Genomic DNA, 20,178 nt, shown 5'->3' on the forward strand with positions numbered 1-20,178 from the left:
CAAATGAATGCAAATGACCTCTTCTATAAGTTGTTTGTACTGTAACATAATTTGTAAACATTGTAAAATAGCACATAAAATAGTACATAAGATAAGAGGTCATTGTGACGGATGGAGCAAGGTGTTTCAAGTTTATTTGCTGTCAATGTCATTAAACAAACTGGAAATAAAAGGTAGAGTGAGTTTTCCATTTACATAAAATAACAGAAATAAAAAATGCAAAACAAAAGTCAACGACACACACAACGTCGAGTGAATGTTCACTAAACATTGGACTCAGAAAATGACTGAGTTCTTTGATCAGACGCAGGCTTTTGATTGGATCTGATTTCAATGCAGGCAATATGACTGTGGGTGGGTTTCCACTCTGATACAATCAGAAAATCACAAGCACATCTGCTGTAATTGATCTTCGCTCTTGAAAAGAACATGATAATGTACAAAATCACGGTCGTTTCCTTTCACCTACAGTCCAGCATCCAGACAGACGCAGATCCATGTACTTGGATGATATGGCGGCAATAACAGACACAAAATATCCTTAAAACATCATCATGAAATAAAAACTAACAGTCAGAGAAAAGGAATCTTATCGTACTGGATGAGCATCACGAAAAGAAGTCAAGTTCCCAGTGTTTCAACTACAGTGCAATTATAACCTTGACCATCTGAACGCCTTTAAATGCTTTTGTGATTTTTTCCCCCCAATTTTAGTTTTAATACACAGCTGTAAAACAATTGATCATATTGCGACATTGTACAAGTCATTCTACAAGAAACATACACAGAAAAGATCAAAGACTGAGAAAACGCGGTTGATTCGTTTCTACAAAACGGCCCAGTGGACGTGATGAACGTGCAGTTCTTAAATGGCACTTTCCACAAAAAGTTAAAGAGTCTTCGGCTAAAAATGAAGGAGGTGCTTAAGATTTAGAAAAGGTTCGTCATTCAACCTCGCGAGGTTAAACAATCATTACATTATCTGTTTAGTCGGCCGTTTATTTTTTAAGAGGTCTGGAACCCTGTTATCAAATTTTAAGACTGAGGTCTACTTACAGATAAAAACCTGATTGGTGTGATAGTTTGGGACCACGTGTTGGTTAATAATCTTCGGGAAATGTGACCCAGTCTGTGAAAACCAGTCTAAAGTCTAAAATCTAGTTCTGAGAGAAGCATCAAAGTTTGATTTTCACCATTGGTTTCACAAGAGATTCGATATTTGATGTGTCCTTACTCAGTCAGTATTGAAGATATAAAGGTCACACTTTCACAAAATGTTCTTATCGGTATGTCGCGTTTAAAAATATATTGTTTGTCATTTGTAATACTTTTTAAAACCTTTGGTAACAGGGTTGATCGGTTGAGCACATTGAATGCAAGGGAATGAGATTCTTAACTCTGGGTTGAAAGAAGTTCATCGGGGTTATGTGGAAAACATTGCGCACAAAATTAGTACACTGCAGAAAATGACATTCTTACTAGGCACTTTTGTCTTGTTTTTAGTAAAAATATCGAATACTTCTTAAATCAATATACAATTACTTGACAAGAAAAGAGACCGAAGATATTTAGTCTTGCTTTACGAAAAATAATAGAATTTGCCAATGGGGTGAGAAAAATAAACTTCAAAAGTACCTAATTCAAGTCTAATCCCATTGTCAGATTTTTGCTTGTTTTTTATCATAAATTTACTTTATTCTTATATTTTTCTCCTTAAAAAAGACTAAATATCTTAGGTCACTATTGTTGTCAAGAAAATGCATCTTGAATCAAATATGTTTAGATATTTGTAATTACAAAACAAGACAAAAACAAATTGTAAGAATGTCATTTATTGCAATGAAAACAATAATTACTATTCAAAATCATATAGAAAAAAATCTACCTAAACGGGATTTATGGCTCCAATGCTTTGAAAAAGTGATTGAATATTTGTGGACAGTGCCTAATCTTTCCAGAAGACATGTCTTCAAGCCATTTCATAACTATTATTACAAGAATTTGTTCAATGTTTATGTTTCAATCTTTGTTTTTGCACCATTATATTGGACATCAAGAAAGAACGTTGCTTCTTCATTTTTTTAGATAAACTACGCAGGACCTCCTGGAAAACTGCACATGCAGCATGTTTTAACAACCATTGATCATTTCACCATAATAAATGTACCAATTCAGGTCTAAAACACCATTTACCTGAATTCTGCCACGTGTCTATAAAAATCAATTTCAATCTACAACAATTGTGAGTTCTGTGATCATCGATAAGTCACATGATTAGTCTCAAACGCTCTTCGCCCGAGCGCACAGCTCTTCCATGTAAACCGCGTGATATCGGAGGCCCGTCGCTGTCATTGGGAGGAAATGATACGTTCCGCGGCACGGAGTCTAACGTCAAGCATCGTCCGCGGCAAACACAATTGTGCCATCTATGGCATGCACGTACATGAATCTCTTGCAACAAGCATGTCCGTGTGTAACAAATACCTGAATTTTTTGACACATGAATAAAAGAGTCAAACGTAACCCTCTGGAAAACAGCAAAAAAGTTTCAGCTTATATGTTTAGGTTATGGCTATACCATGTCTTGTAAGCCAGGTGCACACCGTGCGATGTTTATCTGTCATTTCTACGATTGTTGCTTTTAAGTGACTCCAGTGAGTAAAAGCCAAAGCGGATTGTGCGGCATCAACCATGTTGGATGTCAAATGTACATCTTTAGGGCTTTGGTCACGATTGTCAATGTTGGACGTTTAACAATACATCTGGCATCCTCTGTCAAAAAATAGAAACCCATACGGCAGGAACTCATGTCAACAATGTGTCGTCTAAAAAATAAAAGATAAAAAAAATCGGAGTGTCAGGGGTCTGCTCACGATTATCAATATAAGTTTGATGGTACAGTTATCACTTTTATAAGATGAATCAAATCTAAACAAACAAATTAAAGATTGTTGATTTTGCCCTACGATGTACAAACCTGGCAACCATCGTTCAGTGTACACCCAGCTTTAGTTCGCTTACACCTCTACATGTCAAAATGAGCTTTCTTCGGTAGCTTAATAAGGTGGTTTCAGGAAATAGTCGCTGTAAAATTGACGCTGTACATTCCCGTCTACGCCCACACCGCAAATGATTATCCCTCCATCAGGGTCCTGAAAAGTCTACGTGTCACACACGCTCTCTTCTAATATCAAGCAGACAGCACCAGTCTTTCATAAATCAGCGAAGATACACTAAAGTCGATCAGGTCGGACCCCGATGCTCATCTCGGGGTGGACGGTGAACCCTCCGGATAAAGTGGGTGGTTTCCGCCGGTTGAGTTTCCCGTCCAAGGCACAAGCTGATGTCCGAAATATCCCCGCGTGTTTAAAGGCGCGTGGGGGCGCGGTGCGTCGCAGGGGTCCTCGGGAGCCTCAACGGGCCGTCCTGCGATTCAGAGGGTGATTCGTGCACAGTGATGTTTAAGCTTTGAGGGCAGAACGCCTCTGTTCAGCTGGTAAAACTCCACGAGTTGCAGCAGGTCAGTGAAACGCGTGTGTCCGTCGTCCAGACTGTAGAATAACTCGCCGCTCTCTTCAACCTGACACCATCGCAAACACATACACAAACAGCATTAAGATCAAATACATGTGATGTTTCATGTTGTTTCTTTACGGTTGGGACTTACAGGTACAATCTGAAAGTGTTTGATCTTCTGCGTATGGCACAGTGACAGAACAAATGTCCTGGGGTTACTTTGGCTGTCCCTTACAAGAAAAAGCCTGAGGAGGTACAAATACAGGTAGTAGGTTAAACGGTAAATAACTGTTTGAAAATACTAATATTAAGATCATGTAAATATAAATGTATCGTTTAAAGTGGACTTGTTAAAAGATGTCTTGCAAGACCTTTTAAACAAAGAGGGAAATGAATCGATTGTCTTCAACCTTGAATTATTGGTTTAAAGTGAACATACCCATCAATGAGGCCGTGCTGCGTGATTAATTTCTGAGCCTCATCCCGGGACACTTTACTGTGAAACCACGGCTGAGCCACATGGATAGCTGGAGAAACACAGACATTACAGAAACTATTTATTTTCACTGCAAAGTACGTACAAATCCTTATTAATACAGAGAGTAGAGAAAAACCCTGAAAATTACACAATTGCAACTATATGTAAGAAAACAAAATAGATAAAAATGAAACAGGAAGTGCTTCTGGACCAGTGTTTACAGATGTTGTCAGAGGTCGGGATATCCATTTCTGGTTTCATATCTAAAACGATTCAACATACTTAAACAACGACTAAGGAAAGCCACATTGTTGTCAAATTGTACTTGTAAAGTACAAACAAATAAACACTAGCCGCTGTTAAATAAATGAGGTCTTATTCCGCGGATAAAGGGAATAATCTCACGTTAAGCATTTTCTCCCGACCTCTGACAACATCGGAAGTTCGTCGCTACGCTTGAGTCCATTACAGTAACAACTGTACAAATAATTGTCAGCAGGTTTGCTATCGAACCACTATATTCCTAGAGATATTAAGGAAGTGTTTTTAACAAACTATTAAAATAAGCTGTATCATTAATCTAAAACATAAAGATGACCAAATTAGCTTTTAAAAGATGGATAGTTAAAGAAATATCTGTCATTTCATGCAAAGGATCGAACCTGCATCAGTTATTAATGGGAAGACATAAATGTGCTAAATATGCGTTCAATCTATTAAAACAGGAAAGACTTTTCCTTGAACATGCATGTGTAATGCATTACAAAGAGTTATTAAAGTGTAAAATGCATTATAATTCTTCATAATGTGTGTTGTAATGCATTATATGTGGTTGTAAAGAAGTATAACCAATTTAAATGTGTAGTGTAACAATGAATTGCTAAGTGTTGTAATGTATCAACTGTAATAAAAAGGATTTATAAGACATAACAATGCATTAAAAGGTTCATTACAATGCTATAAAACTACTTTTATAATGCATTACATACATGCTTCAAGGAAAGTGTTACCCAAACTTTTTTGAATTATCTATCCAATTAGAATGAATAATACTAAATAATAGTATTTTTATTGTGTGTACACTATCTTTGCGTACTGTGAGAAGAGTGTTCAAAGCGTGTTTCATATGTTGTGTCTGACCTATGTTGGACATGGAGCTGTGAGTGGTAGAAGGACTGCCGTGAGAGCTCAACCTGTGACAGCTTTTCCTCTGGAGGAGAGAAAAAATACACAAAAACACACACACACACACATAACACACTGTGTTACAAAACATCACAGTTCCATACTGATCTGAGGTGCGTTTCAACAACGTAACTTGCTGGTTAACCACCATAGTACAATGCATCATTGGGGAAATTAATGATGTAGTTTCAAATGTTTCCCTAAACCGTAGTAACTCATTTCAAATGTCAAATTCTTGCTGTATCGCATTTAAGGACTGCTTTTGTTATTCTGTTTTTGCAATCTGTTGTTTTATTTGACAATATTTAATTCATTTGTAAGTGTCCTCCGATGTCATTTCGCCCAGGGATTCCCCAGGGTCCTAGAGCACGCAGGTCCTTCTTACTTTTCAAACAATAGCGCTTCTGTTTTCTTGAATTTGTATATATTTAGAACGATGGATATGCAATGCGCTGAGTGTTGCTTTCTTACTATGATAAAAAGCTTGATGCATGTAATTCTACATGTCATAATAATAAGGAATGATGCATCCAAGCGCAGCTCTAGACCTGTAGTTCCAACCACGCAACTTTGCGATGATGCTTGCGCTTTATCGTTGGAACGATGGTTTTGGGAAACACTTAAATCGTTGAACTATGCTGGAACGGCGGAACTTGCGCCATAGTTGGCTAACGATGCTTTTGGGAAACGCACCCCTATATAGACGTTCATATTTTCAGGTTCTTATCATATATATGATACATAGTTATATTATTTATCATTAATGAATTTGCTCTGACAAGGCATAAAAAGAAGAGGTATTTTATACCCGCCATGACAGGCCTTCTTCCACAGCCACTGAGAGCGCCTCGGACGGGTTCTCTATCACCCGACTCTTGTGTCCTGAGAAGTCCATGGCCACCAGTGAGTTCTCCGAAATGCTTCTCTGCAAACAAACAAACACAAGAGCAAATCTCACGTAAACATCAGCGTCTGACCTCTGTCCTGCTCTCTTCATCTTAAAGCCTTGATCTCACAGAACTGAAGAAGAGGTCAGATGTTTAACTTAAGACACGTTTCCTACACGAGCTGTTGATCTGGCGTATGTGACTATAAATGAAGAGATTTAAACATTGTTTTGTTCTAAACAAACAAGAGAGATGAAGGATCTATCTCACCATAGGAGAACTTTTCTGCTTCTGATAGGGCTGGATGAAGTTCTGATAAAGCTGCATGCCATACTGTGAAGAAACCAAGAAAACATCACAACTGTTTCATAACCAACTTAAACAAATCTGTGGTTGAACAATATCGGTTAAACCCTATCAACAACAAACAGATATTTGTATAAAAGCGATCAAAGGGGAAAAATCACTTTCAAAGCTACTTTCAAATGTTAAATGAATTATTAATACATATAACGCAAGGCAAAAATAGACAAAAGTAATTCAAGAGTTTAAAAAAATTGGAATGGAGGAATTCAGCAGATCACAGTCACTGGAGATGTGGGGACAGTTCACCCAGAAATAAAAATGATGTTATCAATAGCTTAATGACTAAATGTAATTTCATACCTGCATAAATAACTCTGTTCTGACGAATACAGAGAAAGATATGAAGGATATGTGTTCAATTCTGTGACATCATTGACTGCCATAGTAGGAAAAAATTAAAAGGTAGTCAAAGGTGCCACAGAACGGTTTGTGTTCCTAAATTCTTCATAATATCTCACTTTGTTTTCAAGAGAACACCAAAAAACTATTTTTTTCCTACTATGGAAGTGGATTATGTTACAGAACTGAATTTGCTAACATTCTTACAAATATCTTTCTTTGTGTTTAACAGAACAAAGAAATCTATATAAGAACAATCCCTTTAAAAAAAGAAAGAAAGAAAGAGAGAGATAGAGCGAGAAATAGAGAAAGAGAGAAGAAAGAGAGAAAGAAAGAGAGAGGAGAGAGAGAGAGAGAGAGAGAAAGAGAGAGAAAGAGAAAGAAAGAGAGAAAAGAGAGATGAGAGGGGGATAAATAGAGAGAAAGAGAGAGAGAAAGAGACAGAGAGAAAGAAAGAGACAGAGAGAAAGAAGAAAGAAAGAGAGAAAAGAGAGATGAGAGAGGGATAAACAGAGAGAGAGAGAGAGAGAGAGAGAGAGAGAGAGAGAGAGAGAGAGAGAGAGAGAGAGAGAGAGAGAGAAGAGAGAGAGAGAGAGAGAGAGAGAAGAGAGAGAGAGAGAGAGAGAGAGAGAGATTGAGAGAGAGAGAGAGAGAGAGCGAGAGAGAGAGAGAGAGAGAGATTGAGAGAGACCTTCTCACCTTGAAGAGGCGCATGGCTGTAACCCAACACGTTCTTGTTTGTTCATCATCTGCACACAGCAGCTTCAGGTCACGTGCAGCATTCGACTTACTTGCCTATAGAAGAAAAAAATACTTTTCTTTCTAATACAACTTAAATAAAAAATCTCATGTCCAAGTATTGAGTCACAGTCCACTCTGGTGCTTTAAATTAAACTCGTTACTCTTTTCTCACAAAAGGGGGGAAATGTTTGGTTGTTTTTTATTTCGCAACAAAATTGTTTGCTGTAGGAAAATGGTTACTTTTGGACTTTTTACTAACATTTCAGAACAGTCTAGCGACAAAATACAATATTTTATCTGTTTACTGAGCGATAAAAACAGAAGTCAGATTAGTAATCCCCCTTCACCCACATTAAAAAACTATACTGTTACAAAATAAATATATGATACATGTTGTGTTGTCTGAATTGAACAGTAATTTACACAACAAAATGTAAAATTAACATTTTGAGAAGGCCAGAAAAATGTAACCAGAGGCGAAGGCTCAATTCATCACTTTAGGAGACTTGGTTCCCAATAAAGTGAAAACCATCTTAAATGTGATTATGTGTTTGATAATCATCCTGCCAAATCATTAGAGATATGTTTATTTATATTGCACTTTCACATGTAATGTCTGACCAGAGATCAACACTGTAGAAACATTACAAAGTTCAGAGAAGATAAGAAGCCAGACAGATTGTTTGATTGTGATTGTTTATAACTCATAAATCTGAGACTTTATAGGGCTGATTACAATACATGATAAAACTCGCTGATGATGGCGTGTCTGTTACCTTCACACAGAATCCGTAGTCTGACGGGGCGCTGTAAACTTTCCTGCCGTTTAATAACGTGTAGACGTCGCTCTCGCTGAACTCACAAATAAACTGAAGGTGTCTCGGTTCCTACAAAGGGAACACAATTATGATCCAATATTAAGATATGAAGTAGGAACAGGATGGAATAAATGATCAAACACATACACAAACACTAATTCCTCCAAAACGTGTAATATTTAAAAATGTATTTCCTTTCATATTTATTTTAAAATCACGGCTACGAGCACATAATCTAATCCAAAAACCACTGCAAAAAAAAATCTTCCTGAGTATTTTTGTCTTATTTTTCTATATTTTTTCTAAAAACTTAAGCAAAATGACTTACAGATATATATAAAGATATTTAGTCAGTTTCTGAAAAAAATACAAATGAATTGAGTTTATGCTTAACACAAGAAGAAATATATGCCGATTGGGTTAATTTAACAAGTTTTTTATTTCCCCGTTTGTAGATATGTTTTGTTATTTTAAGAAATAAAGCATTATCTTTTTGTAAGTCATTCTGGCTTTCAAGCAAACCATTTTATGATATTTGTACTTTTTTATAATAGTTAGTAGTTTGTACAAACTATTGAAGTTTAAATAGTACACAATGGTATTTTCATTTGTGAATCTTGTCCTGATCTACCAGACGTGTGTGATGGGGACCGCGTGCTCGCATGCCATCTGACCGTGATCCCAAACATTAAGCCTGAGCTTTAACTAGGGATCAATTCAAACATGAGAGCTATGCAGAACATCTCTCAAATCGTCAGGACACAAGACACACGCGGAGAATCTGTAACGTTATATAAAGACGAAAAGAGTATCACTCAGAGACGCGTGGAGGACGAGGAGAGATGCGTCTGTTCATATTGACATTATTCAAACATATAATCTTTTGAAATTTAAAACACATGATCTTATGAATGTCTGGTGTCTTCTCTTTCAGACCGAGCTCTTAGTTACAGTGAGGGTGTAATATGCATATCCATGACGAGAGAAACACGGAAACATGCCACAATGGCAGGAGCTTTATCTCAACAACCACCAGTGAAGCGAGTCGAGAGAAAACTGAGACACACAGAGAGAGACAACACACAAAGACAGGCTTTGTCTCACCATACATCTCAGTTCTCTCATTTACACACACACCAAGATAGAGAAGAAACTACACTACTGATCTACAGTATAGACAGGCAAAAACACTATGACTGCAACACTGCAAAAATATATATTTCTTACTTAGTATTCTTGCTTTCCAATACAAATAACATTTTTTTTTAAATCAAAATACATTTACTTGAGAAGCAAAATGACAGATATGTTTGGATGAAAAATAATACAATTATCAAAAATAAGGTTAAAAAATATCTGCCAATGGAGTATGAGAAATAGAATAAAAACATGTTTTACATCTTTATTAAGTATTTAAATGCAAATCTATTTTTCGTATTCCAAAATCAATAAAAAAGTTCTTTATTGAGAACTTCATCAAGTTTATTTTTCTTATCACATTGGCAGATACTTTTGCTTGTTTTAAGCATAAAGTGAATAAATTGTGATTTATAGAATTTTAGAAACCAAACTAATCTAGTCATTATGCTTCCCAAGTACATTTATTTTGATTTAAGATTCTTTTTATATTTGTACTGGAAAACAAGACAAACAAAATAAATTCAGTAAATGGCAAAAAAAAAGAATCATGCTGAAATCTCAGCTGAATTCAAGCAGCTGTTTTTTTAAATGTTCTCTGAAGTATTTTGCAAAAGATTTATCATTACGTATAGATTTGATTTATTTCACCTTGTTTCTGATTAAACTCCTAATCTCCAAACTATCCTTTGTACCAAGTACACTAATAATGACTTATAGTACACTATGAGTTCTTGGATACCAAGGAAACAAGCAGTGGATGAACAACATGCTTGACATGAAAAAAGACATGTGACATGATTCAAAAAGCTATAAAACCCGTTTCCGACACAACCTCGTAAGCAATTTGTAGATTTATTGAACATGGTCGCTAATTCGTTTTCATTTGTACGATCTCATTTGTGTTTAGTACGATCTTTATATTTTTACTAATAGTTACAGAATACTTATTTACGTTTTCATCATATAATTTCATACGAATTAGCAATCTCGTAACAAATCCAGGCTAGAAGTCTCTTGTGAATAAAACATCTCTTTACCGACAATATTAGTAGACAAGTCACATTTAAAAAAAGACAATTTGCTAAAAAGGAGAAATAAAACTGTCCATAGCTGAAGAAACACCCTTAAATCATGAAGTGAAGAGTGAGGACTTCACATGTCTCAAACAAAAGCTCTGTTGTTGTAAGAACAATGAAAAAGCAGAAGACAGAGGGAGGGTGTTGTGTGACTGCAAGGGTTCTGGGCTTGGAAGTGTTACACAAAATCCAGCTCTACCAGTTTACTGAGCTAAGCCCCATGAAGCCGTACCGTCAGATCTAACCATCCCATCTCAAAACAAGTGACGGCAGAACTCCAGCCAACCTTTATAAACCGAGGGCTCCGTGATATTCAGTATAATCTGGCAACTCAAGACACATTTAGACAGCCGGTGCAGCTCACCTTTAAGGGATCTTATAAGTAAGAGCAAGTGGTATTGTGAATGATTAAAGCTAATCCCTGCAGACTCTGTGGTATTGAGATCTGAAGATGGAAAGTTTCCACCGTCTAACTGCACTCAGATACCCAGCAGACGCTGGAAATCGCCCGGCGGTGCTTGAAGATTTCAACCGACCTTTGATGTGCCCTTGTTGGAGAAGTACAATCCTGATCTTCTCAGAACAAAGTAGAACTTCTTCCAAGACTTCCTGCCGTGTTCTTTAGCGTGGAGGAACCCGTGGATCTCGGGACAGGAGCTGGAACTGAGGAAGGTCTGCGGGTGGAACGTCAGAAGTCACATTAACAATTGTATTGACTAAATGCACAAAATGAACACAGAGTACATTTTTAGCGGGATTAGAAATAGAAACAGCGGGCGTGGACGGAAATAAAAAAAACAGTCCCGCTCTGGTTCAAAATATCATTTTTTTGTCTTCCATAAAATACGTGTTTTGGATATCAGTGTGAATTAATAATGACAGAATTATTAAGTAATAATAACAAGAGGAAATGAGAAAAAGTTTGTCACCTGGATTAGTTGTGAGTGGTTCATGACTCCATTGGTTTCACTTGATATAGACACCATGTGCTCAGGAAAAAAATCCTGTGAAAATCCAAACATCACAATCACTTCTGTTTCCACAAACACAATCTGACAAACAAGTCAGGTTTGAAAACTCTTAAATCAAACTCTTCACTGATACAGCATTTTATCAAGCGCGACATGAAAGATCTTTGTCCTTTCCTTACTTTACAAAGACCACAATGGTAAGCTTATAACAATGATTTAGTAGAGAGAAGTTGATCTGTCGGATGCGATTTCATGGAAAATGTCAGTCGGACTTTAAACCACGTCAAGATACATAAAATACAAAAGTAAACTGCATTCTTAGATTTTGCAAAGAGATGGCGACAGAGGCAAAAATAATGTATTCCTGATTTAAACCATGCTTATTAAGATCTACAGTCAGTTTGCTGATTCAGATTTTATTAGTGCTGTCAATCGATTAAAAAAATTGTATCTGATTAATCACATATTTTTTCTGTAATTAATCACGATTAATTGCACATAGCATTAATGTTTTTAAATTTACTTTTACAGTCCAATTATTTCACATTGAATCTCCAAATAAATTTCAAAACAACGGATTTCTTTGAAAACATCATTTTATGAATGAATGCGAACATTTTGATATTATTACTGAAACTGATGTCTACATTAAATGTATTATTTTAACATGAATTATTACCGTTTAACATTGTAGTACAGTGTAATTGAGAGCTTTCATGTCTAACAGGTAGGAAATATACAGAAATTTAATACAGACTTTAATGCTAAATTCTATAATAAATACAGAATTAAAGCTATAAAACTCATTGAATTCCTCTTTTCTTTTGTACTTTGATTAAAATTAGTAATAATAGACATAAATATTTTAACGTGTGAATCTAAAAAAAATATTGCATGCGTTAATGCGTTAACGTTGACAGCCCTAGTTTTATTAACGATGCTTGATTCCCATTCAACACAATTACAAATCATGAGAAACCCTGTTGTGTGGCCACCTGTGAGCGCTTTTCCACCATCGCACCAAACCGTTCTAAACACAATCTGAAATGGTTGCAGTTATGTTTCGTTGGTTGGTACGACACGACACGATTACAAACTGTTCTCGGCTCGGAATTTTCAGTGAGTGAACAACATGCTTGAAATGAAATATGAAATATGACATGTGACATAATTCAAAAAGCTATGAAACCAACAAAAGTCTCCGACGCAATCTCATAACCAATTTGTAGATTTGTTTTACATAGTTGCTTATTTCGTATTCATTTGTACGATCTCATGTGTGTTTTTTAATTCGATCTGACGATAAGGCTGTTTGGACAACCGTGCCGAATCATGCTAATGAATATAGCTCAGTGTCTTGTGTTACCAAGGTGGAAAATGAAGCCATTTACGTACCGGCTGGCATGGATCGGCACGGATTGGAACGATTAGGCAATGAGAACGATTGGGCGCGATGGTGTAAAAGCACTCTCTGTTCCCAAGTAAATCAATTGCACAGGACGCCATGTGTCCAGAAACACACAGACTCACAAGAGGCTTTTTGAAGAACTCGTATTTGGCATAATTCTTCCTGAAGTACAGACAGCAGTTTGAGTCCATTCCCCAACTCGACTGAACCTCCATCACCGGCTCATGGTCTTCTATGGTTCTCTCTGAAAAAGAACAGACACACGAGGTTAGTATGTTCTCATGATTTGTGGACACTTCTCATATGCTGACACTCATTGATGTGTATATAGAGTAAAAAAACATACGGATGACATGTGATGTCTTCGATGTGTATTCAAAACGTGAGACACAGAGCGCATATTATTTCATGTACTGAACCTAATGTTGATCATGAAATTGTATTGGCCCTTATTGCTCAAGAGGTTGGAGGGGGCATTTTTTTTATTTATAAATGACGTGAACTGAACTAGTTTGATTCCATGTTGACTTTATAGATTAATAAAGTCAACAAAAAAGTAAATATTGCACACGCTGTTCAATAAGCGACTTTTCCTGGAAAGCCCCGCCTTCTGTTCCATAAAAAATATGTGATTTCCATCAAAGCCTAAAAAATAAAACACCAGTTCATGAGAGGTTATGAGTTATAGTGAATTGACCATAGTAAAGAGCTGTTTGAAGGCACAAGCAGCAACTGCAATGTAACAAACAAGCCATTAATGCTCAATGAACACTTGTATTTATTATTAATACGAGGAGTAATGAAGTATGTGTGTTTTCTGCAATTTACAAAAGCATCAAAGGCCTCTCGTCCAATCAGAATTCACCGTCGGAGATGTCTGTTTTATAATACTGCGTTTGTTTTCAGCGCGGAGGTTCCGAGTCTGCCAGCAGCGTGGGCTTGACGGATGAATTATTAAAACATTTAGCAAAATTGATGCTTTGATAATGAGCGACCTTCGAGGAGAGGGATGCGCGGGGCGCCCGTTACTTCATCTCACCATTTAATATTCTTCAGCTCCTGCCATCCTGAAAGCTATTTATTGACCGTATAGAACACAGTCATCTGAAAGATTGTGTTATCTAATACTCACTCATCCACAAAGCGTTTCGGAAGTGAGACGCCAGGAATGTTCGGACAGCGATAATGTCGTTTGCACTGGTTAGGATCTCAATTTCTTAGCGAGGCTGGTTAAAAGTTGTCTTGGCATCTTTTACATTTTTCTTCTCAAAACTCATATTGGTGCATATTGGACTCATTAGGTGTTAAGATATTCATTTTATGTATTTATATTCACATCTATAAATTACAACTAGATTAGTCATGTATGAAGCTCGATGAACACAAGACATTACAGTATTCTTACACACCTGGGGCCAGATTCACAAAAATGTTCTTAAGACAAAATATAAGAACTTTCGTAAGATAAATTATAGGAAGTTTGTAAGAATGTTCGTAAGTGCAATTCTCAAACACTTCTTAAAGAATTTTAAGAACATCTTCATTTTTGTCGTAAGGATAAAATAAAATGATTTAACTTGCTTGATTAAAATTAATATGTGTAACAAGCACATCGCATTCTTATGTAGTTTATATATACAGTATATATTAGCATGTGATGTGTTAAACGGCATTTACGATCGCATGTTAGCTTATAGCCTATGTTAGCAAGCGTTAAAAATATACTTATTATAATGTAAAAAAATAAAACACATTTTGTATGTTTCCACGACATAAGACTTGTGACCCTCTCCGCTTCGAGTCACTTTGTCACAGAATAATGTAAAAGCACTATAATAATGAAAGCTAAAGTAAGGGAGCTAGACCTTATTAGATCATAAGAAATATTCCTTTATGGGAAGTAAACGTCAAAATTATGATTCTGGCTCAAAACAATACACGTCACATGTGAAACAACCAAATACACGTATTAAACATTTGATCTTTTGAGATTTGAGACAGCCATGAGGCTGTCTTGATTTTAAGATGATATTTACGACAGCTTTTGTTTCCAGAATTTGGATTTTTCTTAACTTTTTTCTAAGATCAATCTTGAGAAAAATTTAAGAACGGTCTTAAAAAGTTTTTTTGGGAATACGTAACATTCCTAACTTTTTTCTTAAATTAGAATTTAAGAGAAAACATGGCACTTAAGAATAATTTTCTTCTTAAGAATGTTTTGTGAATCCGGCCCCAGGTCACTATAAAACAATGACGTGGGTGATTATATCGCGGTTGTCAACACTGTATAAAAACAATATTCATTCAATAACCACTAATTTTACCTTAATGTAAATGTTTGTCACAGAGAAAAACACTCTTTACATCAGTCGATTTACTCTAAACACAGGACTGGGGCTGAGTCACATCAAACGGACGAAGTTCATATTTTTTATTATCTTTACCATAGTATTATGTATAGTCATTACTGTTTCAACTAAAATCGATACATAATATCATCCAATAAGTCAATAAAGAAGTAAATGAATTGAGTCATTAAATTTATTCAGGGTAATGTTTCAATCCAGTACTTTATGTGGCAATGCCTTGTATAGTATACTGCATATATACAGCCGCAGAATTTTTTTTTAGAGCATTTCAGTTTTTCTGGATTTACTATTTATAGGTATGTTTAACGTAGAATTATCATTTTTGTTTCATTCTGTGAACTAATAACAATATTTCTCTCACATATGTTTATAGTTGCATTTATTTGCAGAAAATGAAAACTGGAGAAACAGGTGAAAATAACAGAAAAGATGCTGTGTATTTTTTCAGACCTCAAATACAGCGAAGAAAACAATTTCATATGTACTTTTAAGCAATACAACAGTTATATTTCTACATGTATTTAGGACAAGTTTAAAATATTTTTAAGTGTGATCACCTGGATTTTGAACAAAGTGTCTTGTTATGCTGTCAATCTTTTACATTGTTTTTGGATGACTTTTTCCTTTATGTATATGTTATTTATGTGTATATATATATATATATATATCTATATTAGGACTGTCAATCTTAACGCATACGTTTAACTTTTTAAGATTAATGCTTAAAAAATATGTAATGCCATTAATGCAACATCTGTTTTTCTGTCATCAATAAGCATATTTTGTCTAGCATTTTCGCCAGCACAGTCTTCAACGAGTTATAAAGACTTGAAAAGCAGTGAAAATGCACTTCCGATTAAAGGGGCTGCATGCTCTTAAACATGCTGCTGTGACTCCTGTCACTAATATTAATCAAAGAACAAAAGAAAATAAGAATTAAATGTGATTTCGGATCTTACATTTCATGTATTCAGCAGTAAAGAATATAAAAATAAATATAAATAAAAATCATAAATGCTATGTGGGATTAGTTACTTAATGGTTTTAATTGATTCTCAGCACTAAAATAATCATGATAAACAAAATATATAATGTATGTTTCATTTCACTATGCTTGTGCGATTAATTGCAATTAAAAATATATATCTATTGACACTCCTACTATATATGTATAGTTCATTTACATGCTTCACAATAATCAACAGAAAGTAATGTTTATAGTTCCCGGTTGAAAAATAAAATATTTGGGGAACGTTGGGAACATTTCTCAAAATATCTTCTTTTGTGTTCCACAGAAGAAAGTCATATACAGGTTTTGAATGAAACAGAGCGGCTTACCGATGCCCAGATGTGGTATGTGTTCGAACAGAGTCCAGCTGTGGTCATCGACGCAGTGGTTCTTCAGGATGAACAGCTGGCAGATGTCCCGTGCAGTGATGTCACTGGGTACCTCCACAGCCCGGCTGGTATTATCTTCACTGTACACTTTGATTACCTGCGACAGAGCAAATTCAACACTTTGCTATTTTATTCAAATTCCTGTCGAGTTCAAACCACAAGCGTTTTGTCTTTCTGCGAAACGACATTTCACTTCACGTGCCATATACGCAACAACCCGTCAATTCAAAGTGGGAACAGTATGTTCTGCGGAAGTCATGAATGTTGCCTTTCATGAACGCCGAAGTTCACCGTCACGTTTCAGTAAAGCAGCAAACCTATAGACCGATAAGCGGACTAAAGCAAAGCTTAAATGATCCCACAGAGAAACGGTTTCTGATCTAACAGAATGCATTTATTTCAGGAAGGAGTAAACCGGCGCAGAGCAACTTACCCCCTTGTTCGGCGAAGCGCAGGGCTGAGATTTCATATCATCTCTGCAGTTTATGTAGGGATGAGTGCACAGCATTTTCAAACTTAAAACATAAACGCCAACAGTCTTGCTTAATCTTTCCCGTCTCTCTTTCTCTCTTTCAATGTCTCTCTCTCTCTCCCTCTCCTCTCTCTCTGCAGCCGAGCTCAAATGAGGTAAGAGAGCACGCTCAGGTGCAGCCTCCGCTGCTTCATGTCACATATGGTTCTGTCCAATCACCTGCTACCGTTTATCCAGCGGGGGTGAGTCCCGCGCCGTCTGCCCCCAACTCCACCCCCCCCCCGCTCATACACACCAGAGGGGAAGGGGGCGGGGAGGAAAAGTCACAAGTTTTGCCGTTCACAGTCTTGACAAGCATGCAATTCTGCATCAATCCCAGCATGCAATTAGAAAGCTGCTGGTTAAATGCAAGACTGCCTGATGCTGACAGTAGTTATGCATAGTGCAAGGAGGATACTTATGCATTTTAATCTAATGAGCAAGAAAAACACACCAGGAGAGGGCACGAAAACAAGAGAGAGAAATGATATTATAAAGTACGTAACATTTCAGATTTAATCTTACAAACCCATTTTAAAAAGGTATATTTTCACGTAGCATATTACGTAAAGGAATAGATAAAACAAAAGTGAAAGTCACATTCACCTCTCTGAAAACGTTGAAATCTCATTTACGCTCGATGTCAGATTCACAAGATTCGTTTTAAAATCAAGGGTTTTAAGTGGTATTGAAGAAAATAATTAACAAACGAATATGAAACTTATGAAATATGAAAGTTTCATGCATATTTTTATTGCTTTCCATCCTTTGAAAATCTCATGTAAACTATGGCTTCTAAGATACAATGTTGAATGTTCTCTTGTTATAAGTTGCTTTGGATAAAAGCATCTGCTAAACAAACACATAAGTCAATTTACCTAAGAGAAGCTAGTTTGCCTTATGGCATCACTTTCAGTAGAAAAAAACAAATCAATAAAAATAAAAAAACATCAGTTTAATTTTAGCAATGAATGTGAGGGTTCTGATGTTTTGTGTAACTAATGTCACTATGACAATTTCTAATCATGATAAAATTACAAAAAAAATGTATGATGATATACAGTATTTACAAATATAAGAGTCTGTTTGTTTCTGATAAGGTAAAATGATGACTACTTACAATTTTCTCCCATATTCCAAATAAAAAGATTGCTTCTATTTGCATGTTTTTGCAGAAAATTAAAACTGTAGAAACAGGTGGAAATAACTGTAAATATTTTTTAAGACCTCAAATACTGACAAAACAAGTTCCGATTCACTTTTAAGCAAGACAACAGTCATATTTCTTCATGCATTTAAGAAACGTGAAAATAAACTGTTTTCAAGTGTCTCAGTCTGTCACATTGCTGTAGGATGACTTTTTGTCACTCCTGAGGTTTGATTTTGTTGAAATTCCACAGACACTGGACTGGATTGACCACAATACATCTAGAAATGTTGATTTGAAAATTTGCAAAAAATTCACTGATGTATTTAAAAGAACAACACGTTGCAAGTGCATTCACTGAGCAAAGAATCATTTCTGTCCTTAAACAATCATGTTCACTTTCCTGCTATTTAAACAATTATCAAGTAATAACTGATAACGTTTGAATGGCCCAGTTTGAACGAAGCGTGTAGACAAAACTTTCATAAAAAGACACAGATCTCAGATATAGAAACAGAGAAAGAGAGAGATAGAGAGAGAGAAACCGTGTGTGAGAGAGCTCAAAGGAAAATATTATTGCTGCTCTTTTACAACTTTGATGGAGTCACAGATGTTCCTCCTAAACAATAAAGTGAGAGAAAAAAACTAAAAGTAGAGGTAAAATAATCGGGATTTGGGTATATTTGATGAGAAATGTTTGAGTTCATATTGAGACTTTGGATTGGAGACATTGTTGAGATCTCTTCTGAAACTTTAATGCAGACATTTGTCAGACTTCTGCCTCACTGATCACTGATGTCTATGGGAAATATTTGAGATATCACATCTATGATCTTTCTGTCTTAAATGAGAGAGGGAGAGACAGACTCACATAAGCTGTCACACTGTGTGTGTGTGTGTATGTGTGTGCGTGTGTAGTTGTTTGTATGTGTGTGCGTGTGGTTGTTTAATTGTTTGTGTTTGTGTGGTTATTTGTGTGTGTGTGTATTTGTGTAGTTGTTTGTGTGTGCAGTTATTTGTGTGTTTGTGTGTGTGTGTTTGCAGTTATTTGTGTGTGTGTGTGTGTGTGTTTGTGTGCAGTTATTTGTGTGTGTGTGTGTATGTGTGTAGTTGTTTGTGTGTGTGCGTGTGTGTGTGTTTGAGTGTAGTTGTGTGTGTGTGTGTGTGTGTAGTTGTTTGTGTGTGTGGTTGTTTGTGTGTGTGTGTAGTTGTTTGTGTGTGTGTGTGTGCTTGTAGTTGTCTGTTTGTGTGAGTGTAGTTGTTTGTGTGTGCGTGTGTGTGTGTAGTTGTTTGTGTGTTTGTGCTTGTGTGTGTGTAAGGCACATCGGTAGGAAGGACTCGCCCCTCTTTCAGTGAGAAAAGGAAAAGGCCCTTCCAGCAGGGCCGGGGTTAGCAACCCTTTCAGCCAATCACAGCCTTCCATGGTGACATCATCCCTAAATGAGGTAAACGATCTACTGTTTAGTCAGTAAGAGAGACCTACAAGACACAGAAAAGGCAGCGAGGAGGAGGAAAAGCCCTCACAAGGACCGCTGCCATAAATCTCTCTGACAGGCGTAACCTGTTAAAGTCACGAGGTAATAAAACAAGCAAGATTCCTGCTGCGCCCTTATCAGAGTAAATATAAACAGTGCTTACGAGTAAATGAGTAATCGATGGAAAAGTTAAAGAGTGTCCGGTACACCAGAACAGTACAGCAGTGTTATGAACAAAATGTGAATTTCCTGGAACAGGACATCAATTCAAACTCCTCCAGACCACCAAATATTTCTTACTGTTTGACAAATTCGTAAATGATCACTTGGGTACATCGAGCAAACAATCACTT

At 36.3% G+C, this 20,178-nt stretch overlaps 1 protein-coding gene across 3 annotated transcripts in view; it reads right to left on the reverse strand.

Moving 5' to 3' along the window:
• Positions 1–112: 112 nt before the first annotated feature.
• Positions 113–20,178, reverse strand: part of grb14 (growth factor receptor-bound protein 14) — a 51,955-nt gene continuing 31,889 nt past the window's right edge. For 2 of the 3 annotated variants that reach the window (XM_056754484.1, XM_056754486.1), the window contains 12 exons: positions 16,633–16,789; positions 13,048–13,169; positions 11,476–11,550; positions 11,083–11,220; positions 8,289–8,399; positions 7,471–7,566; positions 6,337–6,399; positions 5,988–6,104; positions 5,135–5,204; positions 3,956–4,043; positions 3,668–3,761; positions 113–3,580 (listed from right to left, as the gene is read on the reverse strand). In XM_056754484.1, coding sequence (XP_056610462.1) covers positions 3,434–3,580; positions 3,668–3,761; positions 3,956–4,043; positions 5,135–5,204; positions 5,988–6,104; positions 6,337–6,399; positions 7,471–7,566; positions 8,289–8,399; positions 11,083–11,220; positions 11,476–11,550; positions 13,048–13,169; positions 16,633–16,789 — 1,278 coding nt within the window. In that variant the 3' untranslated portion in view covers positions 113–3,433. Of the gene's footprint in view, positions 3,581–3,667; positions 3,762–3,955; positions 4,044–5,134; positions 5,205–5,987; positions 6,105–6,336; positions 6,400–7,470; positions 7,567–8,288; positions 8,400–11,082; positions 11,221–11,475; positions 11,551–13,047; positions 13,170–16,632; positions 16,790–17,125; positions 17,795–20,178 lie in introns of those variants that run through there. The other variant, XM_056754485.1, reaches the window with a different exon arrangement.

This window comes from Triplophysa dalaica, chromosome 8 (genome assembly GCF_015846415.1).
Source record: "Triplophysa dalaica isolate WHDGS20190420 chromosome 8, ASM1584641v1, whole genome shotgun sequence".
In the NCBI taxonomy this organism is placed as follows: Eukaryota; Metazoa; Chordata; class Actinopteri; order Cypriniformes; family Nemacheilidae; genus Triplophysa; species Triplophysa dalaica.